The sequence below is a fragment of the Onychostoma macrolepis genome, chromosome 06 (genome assembly GCF_012432095.1).
Source record: "Onychostoma macrolepis isolate SWU-2019 chromosome 06, ASM1243209v1, whole genome shotgun sequence".
In the NCBI taxonomy this organism is placed as follows: domain Eukaryota; kingdom Metazoa; phylum Chordata; class Actinopteri; order Cypriniformes; family Cyprinidae; genus Onychostoma; species Onychostoma macrolepis.
Genome location: NC_081160.1, coordinates 24,764,406 through 24,777,438, shown reverse-complemented (window position 1 = coordinate 24,777,438; position 13,033 = coordinate 24,764,406). Strand labels below are relative to the sequence as shown.

Sequence of the window (13,033 nt, the reverse complement as noted above, 5' to 3'; positions counted from 1 at the left end):
ACATAAAATACATCAGATTATATCCGACAGATTTCTGACAATGTGAATCGCCTTGTTTTCAAATCAAATCATAATCTCAAATCACAAAACTGTGCTGAACTAAAAAGCACTGAAGTGGAACTACCATGATGGTATCAAATGATAATTTGATATGATAATCAGAATACTGGCAATATGATGATACATGTCCAAAAATTATGGTATTATCGTTGGTAGCTTATATGTCCAAATAAATGCGGCATCATAGTACTTCTTGGTACTTTTTGTTCATGGATTCTACCTCTGATTCAGCACTCAAGTCCTTGTTTCAACAGGTTTTCCATGAATCAAGAGCCTCCGGATTTCTGATGAAGCGATGCCCCCTGTCGATTATTTGTGTCAAGTAACCTATATTAAACGGCAATGTTGAAGATGCACTCAGTGAAGTCATATTTTAAAAAAATTAGTCGTGAAACTCAACATTTCAGTTATTTTGCGCAGACACGATCAATTTACCACAAAATCTATATAGCTCACCGATAGGCTATGTTGTGCTTCTTAACTGTTGGGATTATGTTCTAACTGAACGTAGTTTGTGTTAAAAATAATTATAACAACATAAAACAATACACATTACCTTAAGGTTTATCTTGGTAAAGAATAACGTTGGCTATTGCATCAATGCATCTATCAGTCTCATTAGTGACTTGACAAACCGCAGCTGCAAAAGCAACTGTAATAAAATTGGTTAATAATAAAATAAAAAAACAATAATTCTAATCTATGAGTCATTTTAATCTATTAAAAATCTATTTAATATATAATAGGATATGCTGAACAAAACAAAACATTCATTAATCCTGTATTCAAGAACAAAACATTCGTGACAAAAATAAGTCTTCCAGCCAATCCATCTGAAAAACACAGCACGTGGGATTCTGTACTAAATTGTATAATCTTTTAAAGTTTTAAAATTGTATAATATACCTTTAAAAGGTTTTTTCCCCTAGCATAAATACAGAATTGTATTTTTTAAATAAAAAGTCTTTACATTATTATTAGATCATAAATGATTCTGGTTGGTCAGTTTTGTCCTGCGCTGAGAAATGTAACGGTTGACACGTGACACCCTTTCACGTTCAAACTATAATCTACGTCTGTACACACTCACATCTTAGAAACCTAAATATCTATTGCATAAAAAGTTAGTGAAAAAATGAAAAAGCATAACTACAAAACTGTTATTTATTACCATCATACCTATATTAGAGACAACTTCCGGGCCACAAATCCCGCCCATTTCATACTTTATTCGGTATCCATCCAATCCGCTGTTTCTGTGGCACAGACACTGACGTGTATTTGTGCTCTGGGTGACGTGTCCTGAACACGCTCCTCTAGAGCCGCTGACCGGTGCTCGCTAACTGCTAGACTTGGACCATCATCAGAGGAGACACCATGGCCAGTGAGTCGTCGTAATTATTACTTTACTTCGAGTCTATTAAAAGGGAGTTTAATGTATTCTGTAACGTTAGTTGTAAACAACTGCTGTTTTAAAAATAACTGTAGCTTCCGTGCTTCTTCGTTCATTTTAGATTAGCAACTGTGTTTTACCGTCAGAATCTCATGTTCCTCGGTTGTTTTAATGTCGAGTTTACAAAAACACGCACTTTATAATTTGTTGTTGTTGTCTAAAATATGACTTTAATGGTTACATTTGTAATTGTACCGATTTTTAAAGCGACCATAGCCAGCTAGTAGCCTACTTGGTAAGTAAACTAGCATGGTCACAAATCGCATTTGCTGTTTATTTTCATCGCATAGACGTTGTATGCTTTTTAAACATAACAAGTAATTTAACTAGAGACACGATGCATACTTAAAATATAGGCTAACTTAATGCTAAAATAAAAAAAACTAAAAAATGTTACCGTCGATAATTGTAAATCATTACTTTTGTTTTGAAGCGTGATTTGTTTTAGTTTTTAGGTCGTATTTAATGGACAGATGAGATCTTGATTTTGTTATTCAAAATGGGTTTGTTTTTTTTGTTTTTCTTGGATTGAATGATGACGTTGCAAGAGAGACAGATTCAAGTGACTTGTTTGAATTCCAGAAACTCTAAAGCCACGTCGCCTGAATCACCAAGACCTCTTGGGATAGTAACATTGTCTTGTTTCTCCTGTTAGGCATAACAACTGTAAACCTAAGTGCATGTCTTTTCTTTTTCAGTTAAATTCCTAGAGGTGATAAAGCCATTCTGTGCGGTTTTACCGGAGATCCAGAAACCAGAGAGGAGGGTATGCAGTTTGATCACATCCTATTTTTGCTTTGCTTTGTTCTTGTGGCGCTTTAGCTATACTAACTCCTTGAATCTCTTTCCCACAGATTCAGTTCAGAGAAAAAGTGTTATGGACTGCAATCACCTTGTTCATCTTTCTGGTGTGCTGCCAGGTATGTTCCCTATTATTTAAACTCCTGAACTCTCTGAAGTGCTGTTGATGATCAACAAAATCATTCTTGTGCATTTATAAACCTCTCAAACCAAACATTACCATCTTTGGATGTGCTTTATTTGCTGTCGGAGACCATAAACTTTATGTTTGATTGATCTATGGTGATCTCTGTCCTCCAGATTCCCCTCTTTGGAATTATGTCTTCAGACTCAGCAGATCCCTTTTACTGGATGAGAGTGATCCTGGCATCTAACAGAGGTGCTTATACCTGAATCAGCAGTTCAAGCAGTGATTGAATCAGTCATCCCATGTTGATTGAAGACGAATGACTTAATTAAGCATCAGTGGCAGATTAATAACAATTGCTCAGCATTATATCATTTAATGAATGAATTCAGGCTGATGTTAAGAAAATTAATATCTGCCGTAAATTATACATGATTATCTAAAATTAATATTTATTCCAAAGCCACTCAATTATATGTAGTATCTGGTATACACAATTTGTTTTTTGTGTGTTTTATATTGGTCGTCAGTGTTTGGAAAATTAGATTTAGTTTGAATAAAGTTTAATAATGTGTGTTTCAGGTACTCTGATGGAGTTAGGTATCTCTCCCATTGTGACATCTGGTCTAATCATGCAGCTGCTGGCTGGAGCAAAAATCATTGAGGTTGGAGACACACCTAAAGATAGAGCGCTCTTCAACGGAGCTCAGAAACGTAAGACATATTATAACATTCTATTATATGGTTCTTGTGTGTGTGTGTGTTTGTATATAAATATACATTTTATGTATTAAGTGACTTCATTGATTGAAACTAATGGAAAGGTCTAATGCAGCTCCCAGTGCAATACTCTTGTGGGAAACCCATCTTAATGTTATCATTGCATTTGTTTTGTTAAGATATCTAACTGAGATCTTTCCACCAGTTTTTGGTATGATCATCACCATTGGCCAGGCTATTGTGTATGTGATGACTGGCATGTATGGAGACCCTTCAGAGATGGGTGCTGGAATCTGCCTCCTCATCATCATCCAGGTAAATTCACATTCTTTCTGTGTGAAATATTTAGACTTTTTAGTGATAAACTGATGAATCTATTCAGCCAGTAACATTCTCTGCTCGGCCATTTAACAGATACATTCAGTTCCAAACAAATCTCATTTAATGCACATTTTCCATTTTCAGTCATTATTATTGTGTACATTTAATTTTAGTACTCCTTATTCCAGATACACTATATTGCCAAAAGTATTGGGTCACCCCCTTCTAATGAACAGGTTTGACTACTTTAGTAATTTCCATGAGTACAAATCTTAATGTTTAAGCATATAATGATATTCTAGGGAATTGTGTGCTTCTAATTTTAAAGCAACAGTTTGGACAGGACCCTTTTCTATTCTAACATGACAATGCCTCTGTGTATAAGGCAAGGTTCAGAAAGAAATGATTGATTTAGTCAGTGTGGAAGAACTTGACTGGTCTGCAGAAAGCCAAGTCCTAATCCAAGCTGAACACCTCTGGTGTGACTTTAAATGCAGATCTTGAGCCAAAAACTCTTCACCAAACACCAATGACTTGTACATGCACTATATGGACAAACGTATTGGGACACCCCCTTCTTTAGAACAGAAAAAGGCACTTCCAAAACTGTGGCAGCAAAGATGGAAACCTAATTCATTTATTTAAAAATTGTATGTCCAGCTCTGTTGCAACAGTTTTGGAAGTGTCTAAAATGACTGTACCCATATGTACAAGTCATTGGTGTTTGGTGAAGAGTTTTTGGCCCAAGATCTGCATCTAAAGTCACACCAGAGGTGTTCAGCTTGGATTAGGACTTGGCTTTCTGCAGACCAGTCAAGTTCTTCCACACTGACTAAATCAATCATTTCTTTCTGAACCTTGCCTTATACACAGAGGCATTGTCATGTTAGAATAGAAAAGGGTCCTGTCCAAACTGTTGCTTTAAAATTAGAAGCACACAATTCCATAGAATCTCATTATATGCTTAAACATTAAGATTTGTACTCATGGAAATGACTAAAGTAGTCAAACCTGTTCATTAGAAGGTGATCAATACTTTTGGCAATATAGAGTATTATCATCAACAACGACCATTGAAAGATATATTGGATCTGTATTTGCCTTATTGTGGAACCATTTCTCTCTCTAGCTTCCTTCAAGCTATTGGACTTTGCTCTGTCTATCGTAGTGACCTTTGCAGGCATTGTTCAAATAATCTTGTCTGTTTGTATTCGCATTTGCTATCTACACAAATGAGGGACATTATAAAGAGTCTGACTGATCAACATCTTGGATCTCCTCAGTCTTATCTTGTGATTTGTTTTGTGAAGAACATTACCCTCTTCTTTTTAAACACCTCCTTTAGTTAATTAAGCTATATTTGATCAGTTAATATTGATTTGTTTATTCTTTGTAGTTGTTTGTGGCCGGTCTGATCGTGTTGCTGCTGGATGAGTTGCTGCAGAAAGGTTACGGTTTGGGCTCTGGCATCTCTCTCTTCATTGCCACCAACATCTGTGAGACAATCGTATGGAAGGCGTTCAGCCCAACCACAGTCAACACAGGAAGAGGTTTGTGTTCAGGATATAGCATCTTGTTTTGAACCGTTCTGTGATGTCTTTAGTGATGCTGACTGAACTTTTTTTGTGTGCGTACAGGTACTGAGTTTGAGGGAGCCATTATTGCTCTGTTCCACCTGTTGGCCACTCGTACTGATAAAGTGCGAGCACTGAGAGAGGCCTTCTACAGACAGAACCTGCCCAATCTCTTGAACCTCATCGCTACAGTCTTCGTCTTTGCAGTGGTCATATACTTTCAGGTTAGTTGGTTATTGCATAAAGGTGTGCTCACATTGGCAAGAGAAGTTCCATAGTGCAGTGGTGTAAGAAGCACCACTCACACAGAAGTCACTTTCAATCCAAGTAAGTTTTGGTTTCTAAATGCAGCAAATTCATGTGGCCAACTTGGAGATGAGCCAAACTTGCGTGGGGAAAGTTTTTCACTCTTACATGAAACTCCAGATTGTGCAGAATCCAATTGGAATGACTGGGTTTTGCCTGTGAAAATGCCTTCACCTTACCTTCTGATATGGCTCAAAACAAAGCCTACGATTTAATCAAACACATACATATCTATTGCTGTGTTTTTTAAAATGCAAGCAGCTCATGATCCACTGTTTAGTGTCTCAGTACAGTTCACAGTAAATGCTGTTCCACAGGAACTCTGCATCTGCTCATGGTTTGGGTCACTTATAAAGTGAATTTGCGCTAACATCCTCCTATACCCGCTATAAGAAGTGCTTGTAAATTGGCTGTGGGTTTCCACCAGAATGAAAGCTGCTTTGTTTAATTTTTGAAAATGAAGAAATTAAGTAAATATTAGTATTCTAATTTTACAGTTTTACTCTATTAGTATAATGTTTTTCAAATCGTGAAGCTCTACTTTCACAGTTTTTCCTACAGATGATACCTTGAATATTGCAGTTTAATTATAAATGATCCAAATTTCAAGTATTAGATGCTAAGCATGTAATTTCTTGTTCCACAGGGCTTCAGAGTTGACCTCCCCATCAAATCTGCACGTTACCGTGGCCAGTACAACACATATCCCATCAAACTGTTCTACACCTCCAACATTCCCATCATCCTGCAGTCTGCACTGGTGTCCAACCTTTATGTCATCTCTCAAATGCTCTCCACACGCTTCAGTGGGAACTTCTTGGTCAATCTGCTGGGGACTTGGTCGGTAAGTAACTTGTTTAAACTTTCCCATATTTGTGTTTGAACAGTTTGTATTTATTGTATTTTATTTTTTTCAGTTTGAACATGCTTTTTTACTTGCACCTATAAATTGTGTAACATGTTTTAAATTAGTTTTTAAATTAACTTTTTTGAGTCAAAAGCCCCCCATTGTTCAACACAATATTCAAAATATAATTATAGGGTAATTAATTGACAAAGCCGCTTGTTTTCAAATATTTATTCATATAAACTGGCAGTAAGGATATATTAAATTAAGTAACTGACATCTTTTGTTTCAAGAACTGTATATTCTTCAATAAATGATGTTGTTGAAGGTGAAGATGAAGTCTGTTTTGAAATTACATGACTAAATAAAATGAATAAATGCAACTCATTTTATTTTGCTTATCAGACTCTTTTAGTTTTATAACAAAACTTCTTGGTGCACCTATAAAGTGAGTTTTTTTTTTTTGGTTAACAGGATACCTCAAGTGGAGGGCCTGCTCGTGCTTATCCAGTAGGTGGTCTTTGTTACTACCTCTCTCCCCCAGAGTCCTTCGGCACAGTACTAGATGATCCAGTCCATGCCATCATTTACATCATCTTCATGCTGGGATCCTGTGCCTTCTTTTCTAAGACCTGGATCGAAGTGTCTGGATCCTCTGCCAAAGATGTAAGAGCATTATACTGTTCCTGCTTATTGTTTACACTGAACTGCATTGTACAGTCAACTTATGGCATATGTACACTTTGCGTTACTTAGGTCGCCAAACAGCTGAAAGAACAGCAGATGGTTATGAGGGGACACAGAGAAACTTCTATGGTTCATGAACTCAACAGGTAATACATACAGAGCACTCAAACTTAATTAGACTCAACGAATCAAATATAGAATAACTAAAGCTTTCTTTAAATCCTCGTTTAGGTACATCCCCACAGCTGCAGCTTTCGGAGGCCTGTGTATAGGTGGTCTCTCAGTCATGGCCGACTTCCTGGGAGCCATCGGCTCAGGAACTGGAATCTTGTTGGCTGTCACTATCATCTACCAGTACTTTGAGATCTTTGTGAAAGAACAGAGTGAAGTGGGCAGTATGGGAGCTCTCCTCTTTTAGTACGGCCCTCTGTGACCACATCAGACTGACTGAATTATGAGGTTAAGTTCTTTTTATATGATTTTTTTTTTTTAATGCACAAATTCAATGTTCTACATCAAGGATTTGCTCCCACTGTGCATCTGATCCTGACCTGTAGTGGCTCGCTTCGCATCAGAGTTGCAGAGTGAATTGTATTCTGTTCACTTGGGAAAAATATGGCAGCTTGATATCTCAGTATTAAGCATGGGAATGTAACCATTCTTCATTTTCACATTTGCCAATCTCTCAAGCCAGTATCTATATATGGGTGTTTCTGATTCCATGTAATTCCATTCAGTAATGCATAATAGAAGTAACATGTCTAAACTTGATCAGCCTTTGATACGCCCTGAATTAAACGTGTCTCTGTATGTGTGTGATCAGGTGAGCGCGATGTTCTATCATGGCAATGGTTGATTTGGTGTAAATAAAAAGATTTTTACAGTGTATGTGTGGGTTTGTGCACATTTGCATGTTGCATTGGTGTGGGCTGAGTGTGTGATAATATGGGATTGGTTGTTAAATTTGCCCAAGTTTATCGATGCGATTTCTTTGAGATTACTGCATTGAATTTGTTGAAATTTTGCCAACATAGTTTCTGTTATATTTATGTTTGTTGTTTTCTTGTATTTACAAGCTGTTATAAAACGGTTCTGTGTACTTCAGTCACACTACTAAATTATTTCTATTATCGACCCTTTTAGATCTACTTAGCTGTGGTTTCTTTTAGTGGACCAAATGCTACAAAAACTGCCCGTTAATGAATACGCCAGTGTTGATTATGAGAGGATGTGGTTTGTAAAAGGAGAATGTTTCATGTGTTGTTTTCTTATGCAGGCCACAGTATTAAAATGTCTTGCGAATACTTTTGGAGTTTTGTTCTTTGTAAATTGAGCAGTTTTTTTTTCTAGCACCGTTTTCTAAAGATGTTAGTTGAAGACAAAAGACTGTTACTGTAGTCTTCGGAGTCAAACAATTTCTGTGCAGAACCCGCAAGGCTACCACATTTCATTAATTAAAAAAAGAAAGATAATTTGTCACCATTTTTTTTTTCTTAGTTTAATGTCATGTATTAAGTTGCTAATATTCATAAATTCAAATTTGATACTCATGTCTGAGATGTATTTGGGGTTCAGAACATACTGTACTATCCTTTCAGACTTAGTGCCAAAAGTCAGGATGCTTAAGTATTTAATGTATAAAAAAATTAAATGATGTAATTAAGAAGTGTTATATTTAAAAATGCACTAAACTGTAATAACTAAATGTTATGCTAATATTAATTTATTTAATTTTATTTATTCTAATGATAATTTTTATTGATCCTATTGTCCTAAGACAATTTTTTTTTCCTGTTATATAAATATATGACAAGCTGCATAAAACTGTGTGTGCACGCGCAGTGCGTTTTAACAAAAACGGGTCAAAGAGGACAAAATAATGTTAATTGCCGTGATATAACAGTCAAAATTAACATATAATCATTTATAATAATGCTTATATATTATGATTATACTTTACTGGCACATTGTTTGATATTTGAACTTTAATTATGAAAATGTAACAAAAACGACTTTTATTTTGAAACACTTTTTTGCAAGTTCGTTCACATCTTAGCAGCAGCGGCTCGATGGTGTCGCATCCTGGTTTGAGTCGTTATCAGGCTTCGAAGAGATAAACCGCAATTTGAATACAAGAGTAGGTACAATACATACATTACCATAAAGTCTCAGTTGTCGCAACACGTAGCGTCGAAAATATAGCATATGCTCTGTGCGGGTGTGTATATGTAAAAAAAAAATGCCTCACCACTCTAAGCCTGAAAGAAGGTTGTTAGCAGCAAGCTAACCCTGATGCGTCGTAGTGGGTGGATTTAAACTGAAATCTGAAGCACCTGCTTTTCTCTTTCTGTGTTCTGTAACAGATGGAGAGGAAATAGACATGTATGAACTTGACATGAATATGAACAAATGAATTGAAATCGCTCCGTGAAATGAAGCGATAAATGTACCATATGGCATTCTTATGCAGATCTGACATATTTAACCTTCATCGTGCACTTGAGGGAATCTAGTACTAGCTTATTAGGGAAGTATCAGTGCTGTCCTTTTATATACATGTACTACTATTCATTAATCCATAATGGTTCACGATGATCTGCTTGTTATTTTGAATATAACAGGGCATTAGATTACTGAGCCCAAGAGATTACTAGGTCTCATTGTTTGTTTGTTTCAGGGTGGGCATATCCCATCAACATCCCTTCACTAAAGCATGGCTGAGCCTGAGCTCCTCCTGGACTCCAATATTCGTCTTTGGGTTGTGCTGCCAATTGTGTTCATCACTTTTCTTGTTGGAGTGATTCGTCATTATGTCTCAATTCTGTTACAAAGTGACAAAAAGCTCACTTTAGAGCAGGTTTCAGACAGGTAACTTTCATTGACTGACTGTTTCATTATCCGTATAACAATGTTACAAAATACTAAAGATTACATTCTCTACACAGCCAGGTTCTCATCAGGAGCAGAGTTTTACGGGAAAATGGAAAGTACATCCCTAAACAAGTGAGCCCCTGTTATCTCTTTTGTGTCTTTTGCTTGAGATGTTTCTGAATTACAGAAACTGAAATGTTATCTCTTTCTAAAATAGTCTTTCTTGATGAGAAAATTCTACTTCAATAATCAAGAAGATGGATTTTTCAAGAAGACCAAAAGAAAGGTGGTCCCACCATCTCCAATGACTGGTGAGTCTTGGTGGAAATACATTTATGCATATATTATAATATCATAGAATGACAGTCACAATTGATTGACAGTGTCAATGTCATGATACTTATTTGCTCAATTAGATCCCAGCATGTTGACAGACATGATGAAAGGCAATGTGACAAACGTCCTGCCTATGATCCTTATTGGTGGTTGGATCAACTGGACCTTTTCTGGGTTTGTCACAAGTAAGAGATACAATTTTTTTCATTATCAAATATGAGAGCTTGGCTACTTCTGGTTTATTCTTACAAAATTTGTCTTAACCCATTTGTAATTCTGTTCTCTTTCAAGCAAAGGTACCGTTTCCTCTCACACTCCGCTTCAAACCGATGCTGCAGCAGGGAATTGAGCTGCTTTCCCTAGATGCCTCCTGGTTAGTGCTCTCAAACCCTTGAATGTTCTTCTTTCATTCAAAGCTTTGTTTTTAAACAATCTTGTGCTGTATACATCCACAGGGTGAGTTCAGCATCTTGGTATTTCCTGAATGTCTTTGGTCTCAGGAGCATGTATTCTCTGATTCTTGGACAAGACAATGGTAAATAACTTTACCGGTGTTCCATTCAATACACCATAATTTTCACCTACTCCAGCGGATGCCTCGTCGTAATATTGATCTAAATATTGTCAGTTGTCTGCTTTTGTGTTCTGGTCATTTTGCCCCAGAGAGGAGGATCTTTTTCCTAAAAATGCTTTTTCTCAAAAAGTATGTTTTATCTCATTGGACTAAAATCTACGGACTTTGCTCACAAAGGGTATAATAAGCTTTAGGGGGATTATTTTTGGGTTGAATTTTTGTGCTTTTGCTGGGGTGATTTTGTACCATTTTTCAGTGAATATAGCCAACATTCTCCTCAAAAAATCCTTTTCTTCACTTAAAAATGTTGATGTTGAAAAATGTTTAAGCTCAGATCATCAGTGAGGCTTACAACCAGTCACTTCCAAAAAGAAATAAAAAACCTGTGCTAACTGAAAAAACAAGTTGACAATAAGATACAGATAAGGTGATAATATAGCATTTGTAAGTAATTTTTAAAAGGCTGGTCATTTTTGACTGGGAACACCAAAGTAGGTAAAAGATTTTTAGCACCGCTCAAGGGCTAAATTCGTGTTGTACTTTATAGCTTTTGCCTTTAAACATTTAGTTTAAAAATCATTTTAGAATTATAAGCATTTTTTCATGTTGCATTTGTATAATTTAATTAGGGTAAGCCCTGTATATGAAGTACGTATGCAGTAATTTTTTTTACATTTGCAACAGGTGCAGATCAGTCTCGCATCATGCAGGAACAGATGAGTGGTGCTGCAATGGCAATGCCTGCTGACACAAACAAAGCATTCAAGGTATCATGAATTAGGAGCTGCACACTAATCTTTTTAAATTTACAAAACTTTTTTTTTGTTTTATATATTATTTTGAGGCTGCAAACTTAATTTAGTTTTTTTTTTTTTTTAAGATTTATGTATATGAATGTTGTTCTTAGGCGGAGTGGGAGGCTCTGGAGTTGACGGATCATCAGTGGGCCTTAGAGAATGTTGAGGAGGATCTGATGAGTAAGGACTTGGACTTGTCTGGGATGTTCAGCAAAGAGTTGCCAACGGGCATTTTCTAAGTGCCTGTCCACTACTGAGAGGTTCTGGCGGACCTTACTGAATTAGAAGAGTGAATTGTCAGTCTGGTTTTGGGAGTGACAAATTGCTTCTATTCAGTTTTCTCTTTTTCTAGAAAGTGTCATAAACCTCATTGCAGACATATCACATTTTGTGTAATATGCATGCACCATTCCCTCCATTATTCATTTTTGCTCAGACGTAAGTGTCATAGTGTGACAAAGCTTTGAGCTTTAAGCTTTATGGATTCTCTTGCGACTGCATTCATACAATGCAACCGAAATATTACAGAACACCCTATAATGTAGCGTGTGACCTGGTTTTCATGAAAACATTCCCTTATGATTATGGCTATGTCTTCTTTATTTTTCTTTTAACACAATTAACATTTTGATTTTATGAGCCCCATTTTCTTATTTTACTAGGACCATATAATTGTTTGGACCAAGTATGCGAAAAGGAAGTTTTAGGAAGTGATGACATTTTAAAAAGTGGATCAGACCATAACATAGGTTCAGTTACCTAAATAGTATGTTCCTAAATTTACTGGTGTTTTAGATGCTTTCTTATGGTGCCAATACACCATGCACTGAGTATGTAGTGAAAAGACATCCTCATTACAGATTAAGATTTATTGGCATGTTTAATATATTTATTTGATTTTGTTTTATTAAATGTCATGTTTGGTTTTGTTAAATAAATGTTCCTCACTACATTTAGTTGATGTGTACATTCTTTATACAGCTATTTTACTAAATAGTGATGCACTGTTCTGTATTTTTTTTTTTTAATATTTAATTCATTTTTCTACCATTGTTGAAGAAAAATGTGATGAATCCTATTTGACCCCATTTACTTTTTAACATCTGTGCAGATTTATTAGAGAATGCTGTTTCAAAGAAAAGGATAGGCTACTTTATTCATTTATTTTATCAAAATAAAAAAATTAAAAAAATATTTTTTACTTTATTAAAAAATTTTTCTATTTAAAGATTTTGCCTGACATTACCAAACCTTAATGCAACCTGTCATGCAAAGACCTGAATGTGGTGGATCTTCTATATTGGTCAAACACCCACTCTTTATAATCGAATAATGTATTGGCTAAAAAGTAATTTGTTGCCAGATATAATTGGCATTTACAGTAAACAATACTAAAATGTACATTTCTCAAACAAATGTTCTCTTTTCAGAACATTTTAATTAAATGCTATTTAATAAAACTAATTCTGTATTGTATGGTAGGTCACGACTTAAAAACTATATTTCCAGGGGCCAGTTACAAATTAAAGACTGTGTCTTAAGAACAAGTTTGAATAACT

General features: G+C 35.7%; 2 protein-coding genes across 2 annotated transcripts; both read left to right on the top strand.

Annotated features, from left to right (window-relative positions):
- Positions 1 to 1,291: 1,291 nt before the first annotated feature.
- sec61a1b (SEC61 translocon subunit alpha 1b) lies at positions 1,292 to 8,200 on the top strand. Its single transcript, XM_058780030.1, has 12 exons — positions 1,292 to 1,444; positions 2,212 to 2,279; positions 2,368 to 2,433; positions 2,615 to 2,693; positions 3,024 to 3,155; positions 3,367 to 3,476; positions 4,879 to 5,032; positions 5,120 to 5,280; positions 6,009 to 6,206; positions 6,684 to 6,875; positions 6,966 to 7,042; positions 7,128 to 8,200. The coding sequence occupies exons 1-12, from the start codon at positions 1,438 to 1,440 to the stop codon at positions 7,312 to 7,314; spliced, it is 1,431 nt and encodes a 476-aa protein (XP_058636013.1). The 5' UTR covers positions 1,292 to 1,437; the 3' UTR covers positions 7,315 to 8,200.
- Positions 8,201 to 8,914: 714 nt separating this feature from the next.
- On the top strand, positions 8,915 to 12,426 carry emc3 (ER membrane protein complex subunit 3). The gene is made up of 9 exons (XM_058779048.1): positions 8,915 to 9,033; positions 9,574 to 9,764; positions 9,842 to 9,899; positions 9,985 to 10,078; positions 10,184 to 10,288; positions 10,395 to 10,476; positions 10,559 to 10,638; positions 11,362 to 11,444; positions 11,585 to 12,426. The coding sequence occupies exons 2-9, from the start codon at positions 9,610 to 9,612 to the stop codon at positions 11,711 to 11,713; spliced, it is 786 nt and encodes a 261-aa protein (XP_058635031.1). The 5' UTR covers positions 8,915 to 9,033; positions 9,574 to 9,609; the 3' UTR covers positions 11,714 to 12,426.
- The last annotated feature ends 607 nt before the right edge of the window (positions 12,427 to 13,033 follow it).

Bases quoted from the DNA above. Each gene is read 5' to 3' on its own strand.
- emc3 (XM_058779048.1), top strand. From the start codon at position 9,610: ATGGCTGAGCCTGAGCTCCTCCTGGACTCCAATATTCGTCTTTGGGTT. The intron at 10,289-10,394 runs GTAAGAGATACA...TTCTCTTTCAAG, and splicing joins CTTTTCTGGGTTTGTCACAA to CAAAGGTACCGTTTCCTCTC. The intron at 10,639-11,361 runs GTAAATAACTTT...CATTTGCAACAG, and splicing joins GATTCTTGGACAAGACAATG to GTGCAGATCAGTCTCGCATC.
- sec61a1b (XM_058780030.1), top strand. The intron at 3,156-3,366 runs GTAAGACATATT...TCTTTCCACCAG, and splicing joins CTTCAACGGAGCTCAGAAAC to TTTTTGGTATGATCATCACC. The intron at 6,876-6,965 runs GTAAGAGCATTA...TGCGTTACTTAG, and splicing joins CTGGATCCTCTGCCAAAGAT to GTCGCCAAACAGCTGAAAGA.